At 35.3% G+C, this 20,323-nt stretch overlaps 1 protein-coding gene across 3 annotated transcripts in view; it reads right to left on the bottom strand.

The window, feature by feature from the left end:
- WDR41 (WD repeat domain 41) overlaps positions 1–20,323 on the bottom strand; it is a 71,815-nt gene that overhangs the window by 19,947 nt on the left and 31,545 nt on the right. For all 3 annotated transcript variants that reach the window (XM_031966232.1, XM_031966235.1, XM_031966227.1), the window contains 2 exons: positions 17,298–17,409; positions 2,941–3,003 (listed from right to left, as the gene is read on the bottom strand). In XM_031966232.1, the coding sequence (XP_031822092.1) occupies positions 2,941–3,003; positions 17,298–17,409 (175 nt within the window). The remainder of the gene's footprint in view (positions 1–2,940; positions 3,004–17,297; positions 17,410–20,323) is intronic.

Here is a 20,323-nt window from a genome sequence, read left to right as displayed (position 1 = left end):
AGAGGAGAAAGAGGAAGAGAAAAAAAAAAACAAAAAAACAACTAGATTATGAAACACCTGAAGCCAAAGACCCACCTAGCGGGAAAATATTATTTTCTAAATGAAAACTTGAACTAAAACATTTATTTAAGAGAAAATGAACTTTATTCTCATTTTGAAATAGCTAAGAAAAAATGTGTTTAAAAATCAATATGTTTGGGGGCCCACAGTGAATAGAGCACCAGCCCTGGAGTCAGGAGTTCAAAGCCAACATCAGACACTTAACACTTAATAGCTGTGTGACCCTGGGTAAGTCACTTAACACCAACTGCCTTGTAAAAAATTTTTTTAAAAAAGGAATGAATATGTTTATTAAAGTGCTTACTAAATAAAAATAACTCCCATTTCTTCTGCAAGCCACGATAGCCTCATTTCTAGCCAGATCACTAGAATTTGCGTTAATATCATTTCAATAAAGTAAGAAAACTAGAATATTCTAACCTTCTAACTCTACTCTGAGTAATGAAAAACAAAAGTGGTGTGGGAGCCTAGAAAAATACTCTTCAGAGATTATTAGATAAGTTGAAGAATGTCTGATTAAAAGGACACAGGCAAGTGTTACTGCAAAACTAAGAATTGTGGATGGCAAGTTGAATATAATGCCAAATAAAGCAAATGTCTATATCACATGTATTATGTGCTGATTCATGGACCTACAACAATTCAGTAAAATGTTCTTTTTTTTTTATATGGAGGTAGCACTGATTTTTTTAAATAGCCTTTTATTTACAGGTTATATGTATGAGTAACTTTACAGCATTAACAATTGCCAAACCTCTTGTTCCAATTTTTCACCTCTTACCCCTCTATCCTCTCCCCCAGATGGCAGGATGACCAGTAGATGTTAAATATATTAAAATATAAATTAGATAAAATAAGATACATGACCAAACCGTATTTTGCTGCCAAATAGAACCAGACTCTTGAAATATTTAAATTATTGTAAGGAAATCAAAAATGGGTGCATAAAATAGGGATTGGGAATTCAATGTAATAGTTTTTAGTCATCTCCCAGAGTTCTTTTCTGGGAGCTGGTTCAGTTCATTACTGCCCATTGGAAATGATTTGGTTGATCTCCTTGCTGAGGATGGCCAGGTCCATCAGAACTGGTCATCATATAGATTGTTGTTAAAGTATAAGATCTCCTGGTCCGCCATTTCACTCAGACAGTTTTGTGTCTTCCAGGCCTTTCTGAAATCATCCTGTTGGTCATTTCTTACAGAAAATAATATTCCATAATATTCATAACCACAATTTATTCAGCCATTTCCAACTGATGGGCATCCACTCAGCCCCAGTTTCTACTACAAAGAGGGCTGCCCAAACATTTGTGCAATACAGGTCCCTTTCCCTTCTTTTATGATCTCTTTGGGATATAAGCCAGTAGTAAAATGTTGGATCAAAGGGTATGACAGTTTGATAACGCTTTGAGCATAGTTCCAAACTACTTTCCAGAATGGTTACGTCAAACTCCACCAACAATGATCAAGTCCCTTTTTCCCAAATCCCTCCAACAAATCATTATTTTTCCTGTCATCTTAGCCAATCTGACAGGTGTGTAGGGATTTAGAGTTGTCTTAATTTCATTTCTCTGATTAATAATAACTTGGAGCATTTTTCATATGACTAGAAAAGTTTCAATTTCTTCATCTGAGAATTTGTTCATATCCTTTGACCATTTTTCAATTGAGAATGGCTTTTTTATAAATTAGAGTTAATTTATATGTTTGGAAATGAGGTCTTTATCAGAACCTTTGACTGTAAAAATATTTTCCCAGTTTATTGCTTCCTTCTAATCTTGTCTGATTAGTTTTTGTTTGTACAAAAACTTTTCAGTTTGGTATAGTCCAAATTTTCTATTTTGTGATCAGTAATGATCTCTAGTTCTTTTTTGGTCATAAATTCCTTCCCCTTCCACAGGTCTGAGAGGTAAACTCAGTAAAATATTCTTAGAGAGAAACAGAATCAAGTCTGAGAATAACACACACATTTCTTCTCTCTCTTTCTCTCTCCCTACACTCCTTTTTTACTCATCCCATTCTTTATGTACATAGGTATATATCCACACATGCATGCATACCAGTAAGGCATAGGATTGAACTTATGATTTAATTGATATAGGGAGCTCTCAAAGGAAGAGGGTTCCCTCCACCAATACAGGTGTATATTTTTAAAAGCATATGTGATCTGGGTAATGGAGTAGGTGTGTTTAATACAGAAGGGCCAATGATATAATTTTTAAAATAATTTTGCTATAATTCACTATAATTTCCCCTATATGGACAAATGTATTTTAAATAAAATAATTACAAATATATTATGCTTTTACTTTCAAAATGAACATTTTCAGCCTACTATCTCTATTTTCCTTGTCTTGTGGATAAAAAAAAGTTACACCAGACCAACTGATACAAGTTTGTCCTCTAAAATATTTCAAAATTTCAGTCTTAAAAGTTGCTACTTGGAAACATAAAGATGACTACTGCATCTTATAAGAAACAAAGATACTAACACTACTTTCAGCCCAGACCCTAAAGAGAGAAAAGAAGACAAGAAGAACCACAAAGAATATCTGTCACTTCTGGGGCCCAGAGTTAAGCTGGAAGAGAGAGGTTCTTCGCTGTTTTATTTCACAGCCATCTTGAACAAAGAAACTCAGTGCTCTCCCCTCCATGCCCAGAAGATTAGAATCCCTCAATCACTTTCTTATAAAGGAAGCTCTCTGATTTCTACTTTAGTAAGATACCAATTGTTAGTGGAGAGAATTTCTGGATGCTCCTAGTGGAGCTAGTGGAACATCTGAGGACCCCCTCTCACCCATGCCAAAGGGGAAGCGTTAGGCCTGGCCCAAACAGCCAAAGCTACAGTGACAACAACAACAGGCCCTGGCCAAATACTCACTCAGTTCTTTGCCAACCGCTGCTGCGACACAGTTCTTAGGTAACTCAATCAAAGCGCTGATCCCTTCAAAAGCATCAAAAGAAAATGGGTAGACAATTATTTTCTCCACAAATTAAAAAATTCACACAACAACACAACATCCTTACTTCCAAATTTCACATAAAGAAAATAGAAAAGGCAGCATGACACTGTAGGTGGGTGGCCTTGAAGACAAGACCATCTGGATACACATCTTGCCTTGACACAAACTGGCTGAGTGATCCTGAGCAAGTCACTAAACCTCAGCACTCTAGGCAGCTCTGCAAGAGTGTAATTTGAAAAGAAAGTTGCAGCATATCTGCATTGGTAAAGGGAGTTTCTTCACTGAAAGTTTCCTATGCCAATACAAGAAGATTTACCTATTTTCCCCATAAACAAGGAATTCTTCAGTTGTGCCCACCTTCACAAAATGTCACAAAGATAACATTATTTTTCTGGTATTCCTCAAGTTCAACAACCACCATTTCAAAGGAAGGCTGGGACTGGGGGTACAGCGTATAATTATTAAAAACTAGGTTTTTTCCCTGTTGTGTCTTTACATACTCCCAACTTTAGCTTCAGTGATACCTCATACTAAGTAACTGAACTCCCTACCCTGAACTAATGGTTTTTAAAGATTAGTAAGTTAAAAATTTGCAAACTTCAAATCCTGAAAGAATGAAATACAACATTGTGCCACATTGCAAAAATTAATTTAAATACTATAATTTTGACTTTCTAGGAAGAATTGACTAGCATATAGATTTTCTTGTTGGTACAATTTTAGGCTAACTGCTGAGGCTCAAGTCATTTAGAAAATATTACAGTGATTATTGTTTTCAGCAAAGAAGAAAGACTTGACCTATTGGGGTTGGAACACCCAAAGCTGTAGGCAATAATCCATTTCTTTTGTTTTTTTTTTCTTCTTTTAAATGTATTTATTTAAAATGTAAATACAAAATAGAAAAAAAAGACAGAAAAAGGAAAAAATTGTCATGTGCACAACAAAACATGACAGGATTTAAAATAAGTAACAATAAATTTCCATTGCAGGAAAGCATTCATAATAGAAAACATTTTTCTTTTGCTTTCTTGTAGGTTTTCTTTTGCCCTCTGTTGTGCATTTTTTACTTTATTCTTTTTTTCCTTCCTCTACATTTCTCCTAAGCAGGCTATAGTTAAGCATGGATACATTTATGTGTGTATGTATGTATCACACACACATACATATATGTTTACATACACATACATATACACACATCTAAAGCAATATAAATATGGCTGAAACATAATGTAGATTTCTCTCTTACAATTGAATTTTTTAAAATTTTGACTTTGAGATCAATGATTACTATCCATAGTTTTGTTTTTCCCCCCCCACAAATTCTAGTCCTGATCATTGTAATGGTGTTTGTATATATCTTGTTTCTTATCCTTGCTAACTCTCCCTTATTTCTTTTTTTTTTTTTAATTTAATAGCCTTTTATTTACAGGATATATGCATGGGTAACTTTACAGCATTAACAATTGCCAAACCTCTTGTTCCAATTTTTTACCTCTTACCCCCCCCCCACCCCCTCCCCTAGATGGCAGGATGATCAGTAGATATTAAATATATTAAAATATAAATTAGATACACAATAAGTATACATGACCAAAACGTTATTTTGCTGTACAAAAAGAATCAGACTCTGAAATATTGTACAATTAGCTTGTGAAGGAAATCAAAAATGCAGGTGGGCATAAATATAGGGACTGGGAATTCAATGTAATGGTTTTTAGTCATCTCCCAGAGTTCTTTTTCTGGGCATAGCTGGTTCAGTTCATTACTGCTCCATTGGAAATGATTTGGTTGATCTCCTTGCTGAGGATGGCCTGGTCCATCAGAACTGGTCATTATATAGTATTGTTGTTGAAGTATATAATGATCTCCTGGTCCTGCTCATTTCACTCAGCATCAGTTCGTGTAAGTCTCTCCAGGCCTTTCTGAAATCATCCTGTTGGTCATTTCTTACAGAACAGTAATATTCCATAATATTCATATACCACAATTTATTCAGCCATTCTCCAACTGATGGACATCCATTCAGTTTCCAGTTTTTAGCCACTACAAAAAGGGCTGCCACAAACATTCGTGCACATACAGGTCCCTTTCCCTTCTTTATAATCTCTTTGGGATATAATCCCAGTAGTAACACTGCTGGATCAAAGGGTATGCACAGTTTGATAACTTTTTGAGCATAGTTCCAAACTACTCTCCAAAATGGTTGGATTCGTTCACAACTCCACCAACAATGCATCAATGTCCCAGTTTTCCCGCATCCCCTCCAACAATCATCATTATTTTTTCCTGTCATCTTAGCCAATCTGACAGGTGTGTAGTGGTATCTTAGAGTTGTCTTAATTTGCATTTCTCTGATTAATAATAACTTGGAGCATCTTTTCATATGACTAGAAATAGTTTCAATTTCTTCATCTGAGAATTGTCTGTTCATATCCTTTGACCATTTTTCAATTGGAGAATGGCTTGATTTTTTATAAATTAGAGTTAATTCTCTATATATTTTGGAAATGAGGCCTTTATCAGAACCTTTGACTGTAAAAATATTTTCCCAGTTTATTGCTTCCCTTCTAATCTTGTCTGCATTAGTTTTGTTTGTACAAAAACTTTTCAGTTTGGTATAGTCCAAATTTTCTATTTTGTGATCAGTAATGATCTCTAGTTCTTCTTTGGTCATAAAGACCTTCCCCTTCCACAGGTCTGAGTAACTCTCTCTTATTTCTAATTTGGTAGCTTGCCTTGATATTTTTTTTTATTAAAACTTTTTGTTTACAAAGTATATGCATGGGTAATTTTTCCAACATTGCCCCTTGCATAACCTTTTGTTCCAAATTTTCCCCTCCTTTCCTCCACCCCCTCCCCTAGCTGGCAGGTAGTCCCATACATGTTAAATATGTTGAAACACATTAGGTACAATATATGTATATATACAGTTATCTAGTTGCACAAGAAAAAACAGATCAAGGAAGAAAAATCTAATCAATTAACTAAAGGTTTATTTTTTTCATAAAACTAAGTCTTAGTTTTATTTATTAATTCAGTAGTTTTTTTAGTTTCAATTTTATTGATCTTTTATTTTTAGAATTTAGAAATTTTTAGAATTTAGAATTTTTTTAGAATTTTAGAATTTTTAGAATTTGGTATTTGATTGGGGTTTTTTAATTTGGTTTTTTTCCTAGCTTTTTTAGTTGCAAGCCCAATTTATTTATCTTCTCTTCATTGTCTCATTATTGTCATTCTTTTGGATGAAATTATTGATTGATTCTGATTTGCCATTTCACCCATTCATTCTTTAGGATAAGACTATTTAGTTTCCAATTTCTTTTTAGACTATTTTCCTCTGGCCATTTACTGAATGAAATTTTTATTGCATCATGATCTGAAAAAAAATGTATTTATTATTTCTGCCTTTCTGCATTTGATTGTGAGGTCTTTATGACCTAATATATGGTCAATTTTTGTATAGGTTCCATGAACTGCCAAGAAAAAAGTGTTATTTTTACTCCTGTCTCCATTCAATTTTCTCCCAAGATCTATCATATCTAGTTTTTCTAGTATTCATTTACCTCTTTTAACTTCTTATTTATTTTGTGGTTTGATTTATCTAGTTCTCAGAGAACAAGATTGATATCTCCCATATTATAGTTTTGCTGTCTATTTCTTCTTGCAACTCTGTTAAGCTCTCCTTTGGGAATTTAGATGCTACATCACTTGGTGTATATGTTTAATATGGATATTATTTCATTATCTATGGTACACTTTAGCATGATACAGCTTCCTTATCTCTTTTAATTAGATCAATTTTTGCTTTTGCTTGATCTGAGACAAGGATGGCTACCCCTGCTTTTTTTACTTCACCTGAAGCATAACAGATTCTGTTCCAGCCTTTTACCTTTATTCTGTATGTACTGTTCTGCTTTAAATGTGTTTCTTATAAACAACATATTGTAGGATTCTGACTTTTAATTCAGTCTGCTATCCACTTCTGATTTAGGGGAGAGTGTACCCCATTCACATTTACAGTTAAGAATACTAATTCTGTATTTCCTGCCCAAATTATACTTTTCTTTTTCCTTTTCCCCTTTTCTTCCTCCCTAGTATTTTACTTATGAGCATTACTTGCCTCCCCCTTTCTTATATCTTTACCCTACTATTTCTCTTTTCCCTTCTATTTAGTCTACCCCTTCCCTTTTCTCCTTTTAACCCTCCCACTTTTCTATAAGGGAGAGAAGTTTTTCGGTGAAACCAAATATATCTAATATTCTTTCTTTGGGCCAAATCTGATGAGTGTGATTCACACAATATTCGTCACCTTCCCTTCTTTCCCTCAGTTATGATATGTTTTCTTTGCCTCTTCCTGAGATGTAATTTCACTCATTTTAATTCCACTTTCCCCCTTTTCTGTTGCAATCCTCTTTTCATTTCTAGTTTCTTTTTTATGTTATAACAATAAAATCAGATTATACATGTACTCTCAATGTATACCCATAATAGAAATACAGTTCTCAAGAGCTTTTTTTTTTCTTTTTTACCTTTTTATGCTTCTCTTGAGTTCTATATTTGGAGATTAAATTTTTTGTTTAGCTCTGGTCTTTTCATCAAAAATAAATAGAATTCACCAGTTTTATTGAATGTCCATCTTCTTCCCTGAAAGAAAATGCTCAATTTAGCAGGGTAATTTATTTTTGGGTGCATTCCAAGTTCCTTTGCCTTTCAGAATATCAGATTCCAGGCCCTTCGATCCTTTAAAGTGGAAGCTGCTAGGTCCTGAGTAATCCTTATTGTGGCTCCTCAGTATTTGAATCATTTCTTTCTGGCTGCTTGTAATAGTTTTTCCTTGATCCGATAGTTTTCAAATTTAGCCACAATATTCTTTGGGGTTTTAATTTTGGGGTCTCTTTCAGAAGTCATTCAGTGAATTCTTTCAATGGTCATTTAACCTTGTTTCTATGAATCCAGGCAGTCCTCTTTGATGATTTCCTGAAAGATAGTGTCTAAGCTCTTTTTTTCATCATATATTTCAGGGAGTCCAATAATCCTTAGATTATATCTCTTCTAGATCTGTTTTCCAGGTCGATTATTTTCCCAATTAGGTATTTTACATTTTTTTCTATTTTTCTTTTTTTTTTTTTTTGGTTTTGTTTGACTGATTCTTGTTTCATTGAGTCATTCATTTCCATTTGTTCAATTCTGAATTTTAGTGAATTATTTTCATTTACTTTTTTTACTTCTTTTTGTATTTGTCCAGTTGAATTTTTAAATGAGCCGTTTTGTTCTAGGGAATCTTTTTCCATTTGACAAATCCTGGCTTTTTGAGGAGTTATTTTCTTTTTCCATTTCACAAATTCTGTTTTTCTGGGAGTTGCTTCCTTTTTCCACTTTATCAAATCTATCTTTTAATGAGGTATATGCTTTTTTCCTTTTCACTAAGTCTATTTTGTAGTGAATTTTCTTCAGATAGTTTCTGTTGCCTTTTGTAAACCCTCTTGCAAATTTTTCCTTTCCTTTCCCCATTTTTTTTCTAGCTCTCTTTTAAGATCCTTTTTAAATTTCTTCTAGGAAGAAATCTTGTGTGATGGGGACCAAATTATATTGCCTTTTGGGGCTTCATCTAGAGACAATCTGCCTTTAGTCTCCTCAGGGTTTGAAATCTGTTCTTCTCTTTCATCATAAAAGCTGTCTATCACCAGAGTCCTCTTTATTTTTTTAACTCATTTAAAAATAATTAAAGTCTGCCTTTAGGGTGAGAGAGGTCTTCCAAACAGTGCTGGGTCAGTACTGATTCACTCCCGGTGCTGAGTAGATATGGCCTGGTCCCATAAGATTCTGGCATTTTGGGGTTCATCACTGATCTTTTGTGTTTGTGTTGGATGTTTGAAATATGTTCTTCTCTTTCACCATAAAAGCTGTCTATCGTCAGAATCCTCTTTATTTTTTTACTCATTTAAAAAAAAATTAAGGTCTGCCTTTAGGATGAGAGAGGTTTTCCAAGCAGTGCTGGGTCAGTACTGATTCACGCCCAGTGCTGGGAGGACATGGCCAGGTCCCCTGAGGTTCTGGCATTTTGGAGTTTACCATTGATCTTTTGTGTTTGTGTTGGATGTTTTCTAACTTCTCTGCTGATCTACTGGCTTGCAACCAGGGCAGAGTGGCCAACCCTGCTGTAGATTCCTCCTTGTAGAGTCTCTGCCACGTGGAGTCCGCACCACCAGCAGAGTCTGCACCACCCCACAGACTCTGCAATGTCGTTTGTACTCAGCAGCTTGTGCTTTCTTGCCTCCCTCCCATTTCTATTCAAAACAGATCTTTTCTGGCAATCTTTGAAATTATTTTCTGCTGATAACTTGTTGCACTCCCGATATTTGTGGGTTTTGCTTGGTCCAGAGCTAATTCAGTGGCTGTATTTCATAATTAGTGTGAGGGTTGTAGAGAAGGATCAGAGGGAAATGTGTGGCCTCTACGGCCATCTTAGCTCTGCCTCCCAATAATCCATTTTTTTAAAGTATATATTGAAAAGAGAGACTGTATGGCATAGTGAACAGAATGATAATCATAATGACTTGAATTCAAATCTTGTCTTATAGATTCTAATAGTCTGAGCAAGGGCAAGTCTTTTTAAAAACTATACTAAATTCTACATACTTCTAGGCACTTTCCTACATTGGTCATTCTACTTTTGTTGTTTTCAGTTTAAACTGTTTTGTTGCTACTCTTTTCATTTATATTGTTATAGTCTTTATTGTTTTCCTGCTTCTTCTGCTTTTACTTTGCATCAGTTCATATATCTTTGTAGTAGTCATCATGCTTAATCTTTCTTGTAACATAATGCTATTCCATTGCCCTAATGTACCACAATTTTTATTTTACAGCTATTCTCCAATCAATAAACTTTATTTTCATGTCTTTACCACATATTACTGCTGTGATATTTTAGTGTAAATAAGGCCATTCTTTTTGATTCTGACCTCCTTGGGGACTATGCCTACTAGGGAAATCTCTGGATCAAAAAAAAAAAATAGACATTTAATCACTTTCTTGATATAATTCCCAACTGTTTTCCAGAATGGTTGGACCAATTCACAATTTTACCAACAATGCACAGCCATCTTTCTATAAGCTCTTCTACACAAATTTTTATTATTCAACAATTTAAGGTGAAATTTTATTGTTTTGATTTGCACTTCTCTTCTTAGTGATTTGGAGCATTTTTTTATATATTTATGAACACTTTACAATTTTTTTTGAGAAATGTTGTTATCTGTTGACCACATGTTTTGGGGCTTATTTATTTCTATTAGTTGTCTATATGGCTTCATGACAATGGTCTTTTTTCACTCCTCAGGCTGAAATTTTATGACAGTTTTCTTTCTCTTGTTTCTCTTCTGGCCTATCACAATATCTCTTACATTCATCCTTCCTCTCCACCCACACAATCATCACCCTAATTCAGTACCTCATCTCTTCTTGCCTCAGCTTTTGGTCTTTGCTGTGGCTTGCTTGCCTAATAGTTGTGGAGGGAGAAAGGGCAAGATGTAACAATAGACTGGCATGTGAGATAAGAGGTGGTGATAAGTACAGGGTAACATCAATGTTACAAACCTGGATAGGGGTGCCTTTGACAAAACTAAAAACATTTAGAAAAGAAGAGGTTTAGGAATAAAAATCAGAATTCCAGTTTGAGATATGTTGATTTTGAAATGTCTCCAGGGCACTCTGTTTAAAATTTTTAGTAAACAATTGTTAATAAAACTCAAGTATGCGTGCACAAGAGAGACAGACAGACAGACACAGAGAGAGAAACACACACACACACAGAGACAGAGAAAGAGGGGAGACAGAGAGAGGGGGAGGGAGGGAAAGAGAGACAGAGACAGACAGACAGAGACAGAGAAAGAGAGACTCAGAGAGAGACAGACACACAGGCAGACAGAAAGAGACAGAGACCCCAAGACAGAGAAAGACCAAGAGAGAGGCAGAAAAACCGAGAGACAGAGAGAGACACACATACAGAAAGAGAGAGAGAGAGAAAGAGAGAGAGAGAGAGAGAGAGAGAGAGAGAGAGAGAGAGAGAGAGAGAACACACATGAAGTAGAAGAGGGTCTGGGATGGAATCTTGGGGTATGCTCATGGTAAGGGAATGTGATGTGAACAATGACCCAGCAAGGGAAATGGTGCTGAAAAATGGGAGAACAGTAGGAAAACCCAGAAAGGAAAGAATATTCCAGAGAGCATGTCAACATTGCCAGATGCAGTAGATTGGCTGAAAAAGATGAAGACTAAAAAAAAGACCAACCCGTCTAGTAATGAGATCACTGGTAACTTTGGAGACAAGTTTCAATTGTGAGATGAGTATGGAAGCCAGTTTCCAAACTCATACTGCAATTAAGGAATGAGAGGAGGTGAAATGGAGGCAACAAAACAGTAAGGATAGGAAAGACTTAGGGGCAGTTAGGTGGCGCAGTGGATAGAGTACCAGGCCTGAAGTCAGGCCTTGAGTTCAAATTTGACCTCAGCACTTGACACCAGCTGTGGGATCCCTTAAAGCAATTGCCTCAGGAAAAAAAAAAAAAAGATAGAAAAACTTAAAATATGTTTGAAGACAGTAAGAAAGTATAAACCTATGGGTGGCTGGCATTAAACAGAGCAAGCTAGAGACAGGAGTCAGGAATCAAACAGAAGTTTGCTTCAAACTGAAGGAAGTGGTTTGCAAGCAAGGAGACATGTGCCAGAGCTCTTCCCCTGCTGGCTTTAGTATGGAGATCTCAATCCTACCAATGACTACCCAGCGAGCAGTAGCCCTGACAAGGAGGAGGAAAAGCAACAATGCAATAAGTTTGATTCACAGCAGGGCTTCACAACCAAAAACAACTCTGTGATTTCGCTGTAGCAGAGTCCACCTAGAGGGTGTATACACAGGATTGCTGTTATGCCACACTCAGGGAACCGGTTGTTTTCTGAGCTTTAGCTCTAGACAGAAGAGATCAGTCAACAGAGAGAAGTTGATGATTTAGGGATTGAAGGGAGAAAGTGAGTTTAGAATCCTTTTGAGAAAATTAGATGGAAGGGAATCAAGGGCACATGTGAAGAAGGGGTTGGCTTTGGCAGAAGAAAAAGCCTATCTCATGTCATTTCCTTTAACAACTGTGACCCTTAAAATGAATACTGAAAACTGTGGTTCTTACCGCCTATCTTGGCCTTAGTCTTTCCAGTTTGGTGACTTAGATACCTCCAAGTCCTACCTGCAGTATAGGAGGCACAAGGGACACAACACTGGGCCTGGAGTCAGAAAGGCCTGAGTTCAAATCTGGCCTCAGACATTTATCAGCTATGTGACCCTGGGCAAAGCACTTTACCCTGTTACTTCATCTGTAAAATGAGCTGGAGAAAAAAAAAAAGGCAAACCTCTTCAATATCTTTGCCAAGAAAACACAAAATGAGGTCCCTAAGGGTTGGACACAACAATAGAAGTCCTACTTTGAAACCATTAAGAAATGGCCAAATTTTTGGATTAGGAAATTTTTTCCCTCTAGCAGAAAAAGAAAAAATGTGAAGTTCCTCTTAGCCTTAAGTACTTTGCTGAGAGTTGTGTTTGAATGAATTTCTGAAATTTTTTTTTGGAAATGTATATATGCAGCTGAACAGCCAATCCTCTACTAATACTAGTTATATATGGGCACAGCCAGCCTTTTGAGGGATAGGCCTTACCTTTGGTCCTGGAATTTGGGGATATCTTAAAACTTGCACTGAAGGCAATTGAGAGACCATCAGTATGTGAATTTTATTAGGTCTTTTTGGAATAAGGCAAAGAGGAAGTACTTGAAAGGACAACACTTGATTCTCTCTAGGAGTTCCAAGACATTTATAGATTGAGGATATGGATAAATGCATCCCACAGAAGTACTGCATTAATTTAAAAAGCATCTCCCCTTCTTTTCTTTTAATTCTCTTCCCTCCTTCCTCCCAACCTTCTCTCTCCTCTCCTCTCTCTCCTCTTCTCTCCTCTCCTCTCCCTCGTCTCTCGTCTCCGTCTTTCCTTATCAAAGGCCCTAGGAGAGTAGGCACTGGCATGAACAGTGATAAAGGTTTAATGCAATACCATAATATATGGTATAATATGAAACTGATCAGGATTGGATATGCATTGGTATAAATGTAACTAGAACTGCTTTAAAATGAACCAAAAAAAAAAATAATCTCCAGTAAGTGTAATAAGACAAGACCTGGCCTTGAAGGCTTAAGCTCCAATTCTAGCTCTCCTACCATCTAGTTCTATGATCTTGGGTTTCTTCCCCTCTAGAGGCCTCAATTTCTGCGTCTACAAAATGAAAGGATAGAACCAGATGACTTTTAAAAGTCCATCATTCTAAACATCAACTTTTAAATAGACTCTGAACCTCAGAACAAGCATTCTAAAAATATTATTTTTCAAGTACTATGGTATTTTTTAAAGTGCTACTTTTTAATTAGGGAAATTTATTTATTTGAGTTACTTGTAAAAATTTCTGGGAGCAAAATGAAGTATAAATATAACGATCTACCCTATCCTCTTCCCCAGAAAATGAGAAATCCTCCCATTTACAAAATTCTTAGTTTAACTTCTGCAGCTAAGAAATAGGATTCCTTTCCAATCCATTATTTAACTTTCTTCAATGGAAGTTCTGTTTTCATGTTCCTCTTCTTCATCCCTAGCATAACTATAGCCACATAGCCCAAAGCAGAGGACAGGCAGAGCTGGAAAGAAAACACAGCAGGAGCTCCTAGCAAGTGCCTCAGCTTTCTCCCCTGCCCCCCCCCCCCCCCCAAGTACAGGACTATTCTGAGATCTGGGCATGGTGAGCAGGAGATCCAGGATGCTGGAGTTTACCTGACTACAGAGTAGCAGAGACATAGCAAGAAATATAGGTCAAAGAAGGATCTGTTATCCTTGCTTTTTTGAAAGTGTTGTTGCTGTGTCTTCACTGAAATCCTCCTCCAGTGCTTCATCACACCATGGAGGCAGCTCTATGCTCCTCAAGGTGATTTCAGGGGAGGACTGTCCCTACACATTCTACCTGCTATCTGAGATTCAAGCAGTGGGCCTGGAGATGGACTCTCTCTCAAATGAGGACCAACCTACATTAAATTCATAGAAGCCCCTCGCCAGGCTGGCCAGGAGGAGTGAATTTTTCAACTACAGAAAATCTTGAAGACCAACTGTTGTTGTTCAATCATTTCAATCAAGTCCTACTCTTTGTGACCCTGTTTGGGGTTTTCTTGGAAAAGAAACTAGAGGGGTTCAAACTGTGCATATTCTTTAATCCAGCAATAGAAACACTATTGGGATTATACCCCAAAGAGATTTGAAAGGAGGGACAGGGATTCAGATGTGCAAAAATGCTTGTGGCAGCCCTCTTTGTAGTGGCAAGGAAGTAGAAACTGAGTGGATGCCCATCAATTGAAGAATGGCTGAATAAGTTATAGCATATGAATGTTATGGAATATTATTGTTCTGTAAGAAATGACCAACAGGATGATTTCAGAGAGGCCTAGAGCAAAACCTGGAGATCATTATTCACGGCAACAACAAAATTATATAATGATCAATTCTGATGGATGTGGCTCTCTACAACAATAAGATGATTCAAAAACCAGTTTTACTTGTTCAGGAGGAAGAGAGCCATCTACATCCAGAGAGAGAATCATGGGAACAGAGTATGGAACACAACATAGCATTCTCATTCTCTCTGTTGTTATTTGCTTGCATTTTGTTTTCTTTCTCAGTTTTTCTTTTTCTTCCTTCCTTCCTTCCTGATCCAATACATATATTGGATTAAACATGTGTTTTAACATATTTAACATGTATTGGACTACCTGCCAGCTAGGGAAGGGAGTGGGGGGAAGGAGGGGAAAATTTGGAACAAAAGGTTTTGCAAGGGTCAATGTTGGAAAAATCACCCATGCATATGCTTTGTAAATTAATTAATTAAAAAAATAAATAAAATTTTTAAAAAAGAAAGAAACTAGAGGGATTTGCTATTTCTCTCTACCGCTCATTTTGCATATGAAGAACTGAGGCAGAAAGAATTAGTACTTAGGGTTAGGAAGATGAGTCTCCCTGACTCCAGCCCCAGAACTCTATTCTCAGTCAACTAGCTGCTCTAAAGACCAACTACTAAGTTACATAATGTTTGCAATCTCACACTGATGAAATCACAGATCCTTAAAGTAATGGCATACGTGGCTGTCACCCTTCTAATTGTAAATGGATGTCAAAGTGATTATTAGGTTCCGCCATCTTGGACTTAATACTGTAATCCATAAGAATTCTGGCTCAAATAGTTACAACTCCCAGGTCATGCAACAACACAGAACCTATAACCACTTTCAAAAATGGAGTCAGTATGGTAGAACTCCCCAGACATTTCAAAATTTTCAGTATGCTACAACTCAGAGAAAGAAATGATAGTGAATGCTACTTCAAGTTTAATCTTTATTGTACTGTATGAATACGTAATGAAAAAGTAAGCTTATTGTACTCATTGGTCAATAATCGTCCTCTTTTTTTTTCTGCCTAAACAGAATAACTACAATTTTAAAAACAACTGCACCATAAATAGAGTAAGCGCTATAAAAGTAGTGTAATGAGACAGAAAGTCTAATAGCAAAATCCTCACACTACTGACTGCCTGGCCTTCTGGCAACAGGAAAACCAGAGCATGGTAACATCAGAATTCACTGGCCTGGAGTCTTTTCAAAGCTTTCTAATAGATTCTACTTTTGTATGAAATAGCCCTTATTTAAAGGTTTTTGTTACCCCTTGGGATCTCTGATAAACTGACCCATACTGTGATCACATAATGGCTAAGCCCCAGACCCCGACTCACTGATGAAAGGAAGAATGGCATGGTATCTGATTTTTCCATTAGCAACATGTGACATTTTCTTAAACATTATTTCACAATATAGCTACCAATAATTTGCTAGAAAAGATGCAGAGAGAACCACAAGCCTGTGTGAGAAACAGAAAGGAAAATTTGGATGTAAACGAAGATACATATCTTACAATAATAGCAGACAGTAGAGAGGTATGCTCTAGATTCAAACGAGGTTGTTAGTAACAAAATCTTGAGGCAGGAGGTTAAATTGTAATACCTGGTAGTGTTTGTGTATATACATGTACTAAGCCATCTCATTATCTTTCTACTATTTTATAATATCTTTGTGGAGTAAGGGCTAGTTCCAACTGTGAGCTGTAAATGTGATTCACAGTACTCACGCTGCCTATACAACTTCAACATGGTGTATAATATTATTCTTCCCAGTGTGCCTATAAGTTTTTTTGGATTACTTTAGCAAAGTTTATTTTTAACAATACAACACAACATTTTCAAGTTGTCATCTAAATGTACTGATTTTTATCCAAATATGTTTATCTTGTAAAAATGAATTTTATTTAAAGAAACCTTATACTTACTAGGAAAAAAGTGAATAATTTATTCATGTAATATTTTAAGGCTTTCAAAGTATTTTATGTGTACCACTTCACTTTAGCCTCACAATATTATAGCAAGGGAAGGGAGGTTTTTACAATTTACAAATGAAAAAACAGGTTAAATGACTCAGGCTCACAAAATCCTATTCTGGAGCTAAAAGGTACTCAAGAGACTACATGGTTTAACATCGTTTTCTTTACAGATGAAAAAGATGACACCCAGAGGTGAAATTACTTGTCCATTAGTAGTAACCATTAGAAACTAGATAGAAGTCCTGATTTTCTGACTCCAGAGCCATGCTTAGGGTCATATAGCTAATAGGTAAAAATAAAAATACTTAATAAAAGGCAATTCAGAATCCAGAACCAGATTTATTGGCTACCTTTTTAATAGAAGAATTTCAAAATAAGTGCAATTTTTAAAGCTGAAATTTTTGACAGAGTCAATATTGAAGCCAATTCACCTTATGGGAGGTAATCCTTCAGACTCTCCCTCACATGGTCATGAAACCCAGTGGAGTAACATCTTTGACCACCTCAATAGGCCTCAGGTATTAAATACTGAAAAGCAGCATGTGAATAAAACTTTTGTCTCCACTGCTCAAATGAGGGTTCCTTTCATTTTTAAGAGCTGGATGAAGGGGGTGGGGGCAAGGAAGAATTGAAAAGACCATCCAGTTTTTCCTTTCTACAACTAACAGGCAAATAAGTAGGCAAATTATAATGATGGAAAGTTTTTAGGAAGAACAATATTGCTTTCAAATGTCAGTATGTACTAGTTCACTATTATTTGAAATTTATTTTTACCTGTATCAAAGAGGTGACTGGTCTTACACAGGAGATCTAGTTCTCGGTTCCAAACACAGAGATCACTACCACCAGAGAGCCAAACATCCAGTCTCTGAAGGACTGTCAGACACTGAAGAAACAAAGATTTGAAATGCACTGAATGCAAAAAACATTAACACAATGCTAAAATAAATTACAATATGTATAAATCTGAAAAATAAAATTAAAATTTTCAGGAACCTTTAAATAAATCGCAACATTTCTATGAACAAGGTAATGTTTTGGGAAATAATGATGAATGTTTACAAAATATAAGCATTCCAGCTCAGATATCCACCCAATCATTCACATCATAACATTTTTCTTCTTCCACTATCTTCCCAATGATTTCTCTTCCTAAGACCAAGAAATGGATAAAATGCAATTAGAGGTAGATAAAGTCTTTCAGGATCCCTATGTGTAATGGCAATACTTTTGGAACACTTGCAACTAACGCTTTAAAAAATGTTATTAAAATATTTTATATTTCTCCTGCTGCTTAAATGAACCAACACTAAATTTTAGCCATAAACTGAGTCCTGTGATAGCAACCTCCTGTGTGAAGTTGTAGTGCTTAGTAAACAAATATTACTAAGTAGTTTTACACAAAACCCCCATTTAATGTATTTAGTCATTGATTCATTTACATTGAGGATCAAATCATGTGCTTATTTATATAGAGTATGTTTTTTTATAGAGAAAATGTGAAGTTCATAAAGTAGATGACATATAAAGTAAATAGTAACATCATGAGTTAAATTTTGCCTCCTACCTTTCAAACAGAATTATGACATAATTCTCTCCTATATAATTCATCTACCTAGTCCTAAATATTATTCCTTTTTTTAAAAATTATTGAAATTTTAAAAATTTTATACTACCTACATTTTCTATTGTACTTCTCCCTGTACCTCTCCAAGAAAGTAATTTACAACAAATAAAAAAGAAAAATAATTTGGCAAAACTAACCAACATACCAAAAACAACTGACATTTATATGCAGTGTTTTACTTTCATTGTCAGTCTCTCATCTCTCCAAAGAAATGGAAGAGATATCATATTTTATATATCTTCTGTAGGACTAACTTTGGTTATTACAATTTCACAGATTTCAATTTCTTTGTTTTATTGTTTTTTCATTTACATAAGTATAATTATTATTCATATTGTTTTCCTAATTCTGCTTAGTTCATTCTGTTAGTTATCAGTGTACTTTGGGATTTGCAAAATGTTTTACATATTATCTAACCTAATATATCTTCTCATGTTTCTCTGCATTCTTTGTGGTGCTGTTAGTACAATACTATTCCGTACTTTGTATAATACAGTACTATTCCATTGCATTCATGTGCCACCATCTGTTTCGCTATTCTCCCATCCATGGTCATCTGTTTCCAGTTTGTTCATTTTGGACCTTATATCTCTCTCTAGTTTCTGGATTTCTTTAGAGTTCCTGATTCCTTAACTTGTCATCCATTATTTCTGTATGGATATTTGAGACCATGGATTTAATTGCTGGCTCCTTTCTTGATTGTTAGTTACATCCTGTGAATTTCTAGCTGTCCAAAGTTACTCTCCTTTCAACACTGTGACTGCTGATTTTACATAGAGTTGTTTTAATCAGCATTGGCTGGTATTTCTATGACAAATGTTGAGAAGTTTTCTGTTACAATTTATATACACATCCCAGAAAAACAAATAATCTCTTTTTTGTTACTATCATACTGATTAAGTGACCACTACTTCTTATCTCTAATTCCTCTAACCTTATTAATTAGATGTAGATCACTGCAAAATTTCTTGTTTCTCATTCTTTCTAGAAAAGAATCTCAGTCCTGTGCGTTTTTGCTCTCAGGTTCTCTGCAGGACTGCTTTGGCAAATTGTTCCTTACCAGGGAAATAACAGTGTTGAACTGGATGTTCACTAAAGTCCCTTTCAACTCTAAATCCTATGATCCTAAGTATCAAAGGAAGGATTTATTTCCAGTTCTCTCCTGACTCCAATGCAAACAGTCTTTTTGACTAAATCATGTTGCTTGTGTTGGACCTTTTATAAAATGCCAATTGCAGATGAATTTAAAATAGATATAGTAAGGAAAATGTTTCTAAAAATCTTTTAAAGAAGTCACTCTGATTCACTGCCCATGCAGTGACATTAAAATGAGGCTGTAAGCTCTAACAGGTGTCTCATGAAATTTTTAACTCCCAGAAAATCCAGTAAGGGATTTCATAAATGTTTACTTAATTAAACATACTTTTAGCTGAACTTGTTTCTAGAATTTTTTTCCATAGTAGATGACAGTGGAGAAAAAACATGTTTTCTTACCATCTTTAAACACATAAGCAGACATTTATCTTCCCTTACCCCTTAGGACTTTAAATGTATCATTTTTATTATTAACATCTGAAATTTGAATAATGTGGGGGGTTGAAATAGTAGTTATCTTTTCAGGAGTTTAAAAGTAAAAGGTATTTTGAAGTGGAATCATTTTAGACCATACAAACCAAGAGATGTGAAAGAAATCAATGCTTTAATTTCAAAGAAAATTCTGTTACTATTATAGATCCCAGCATCTTCAATTGTGGTTCATGACCCCATAGGGGGTCTTATAACTGAATGTGGGGGTCATAAAATTATGATTTATTATCAGTAAATGTTTGATTTGCATACCTATTTTACGTATCTATATTCCTGGAGTCACATAAAAATTTCTTGGGTGGAAAAGGAGTTGAAAGTTGAAAAGATTTAAGAATCTATATTATAAATCACTGATGTTTTTAGTAAATATAACTTTTTTTCCTCAGAGAAAATGAGATTTTTATTTTAGGAACGTAATATTGACTTCTGGTATATACAAATTCTTTTTTTTTTTCTTTTGAAGAATTGTTGGCTACATTTTTCCACTTATTTTTCTTTAAAATAATAAATTCATTCAATTAAATCAGCATTTATTAAACACCTATTATGTGCTTAATTTATCATATGCTAAAAGTAACTAGGTGGC

Source organism: Sarcophilus harrisii, chromosome 1 (assembly GCF_902635505.1).
Source record: "Sarcophilus harrisii chromosome 1, mSarHar1.11, whole genome shotgun sequence".
Classification (NCBI taxonomy): Eukaryota; Metazoa; Chordata; class Mammalia; order Dasyuromorphia; family Dasyuridae; genus Sarcophilus; species Sarcophilus harrisii.
The sequence above is the reverse complement of the archived record's forward strand: the minus strand, read 5'-3'. Positions and strand labels throughout refer to the sequence as shown.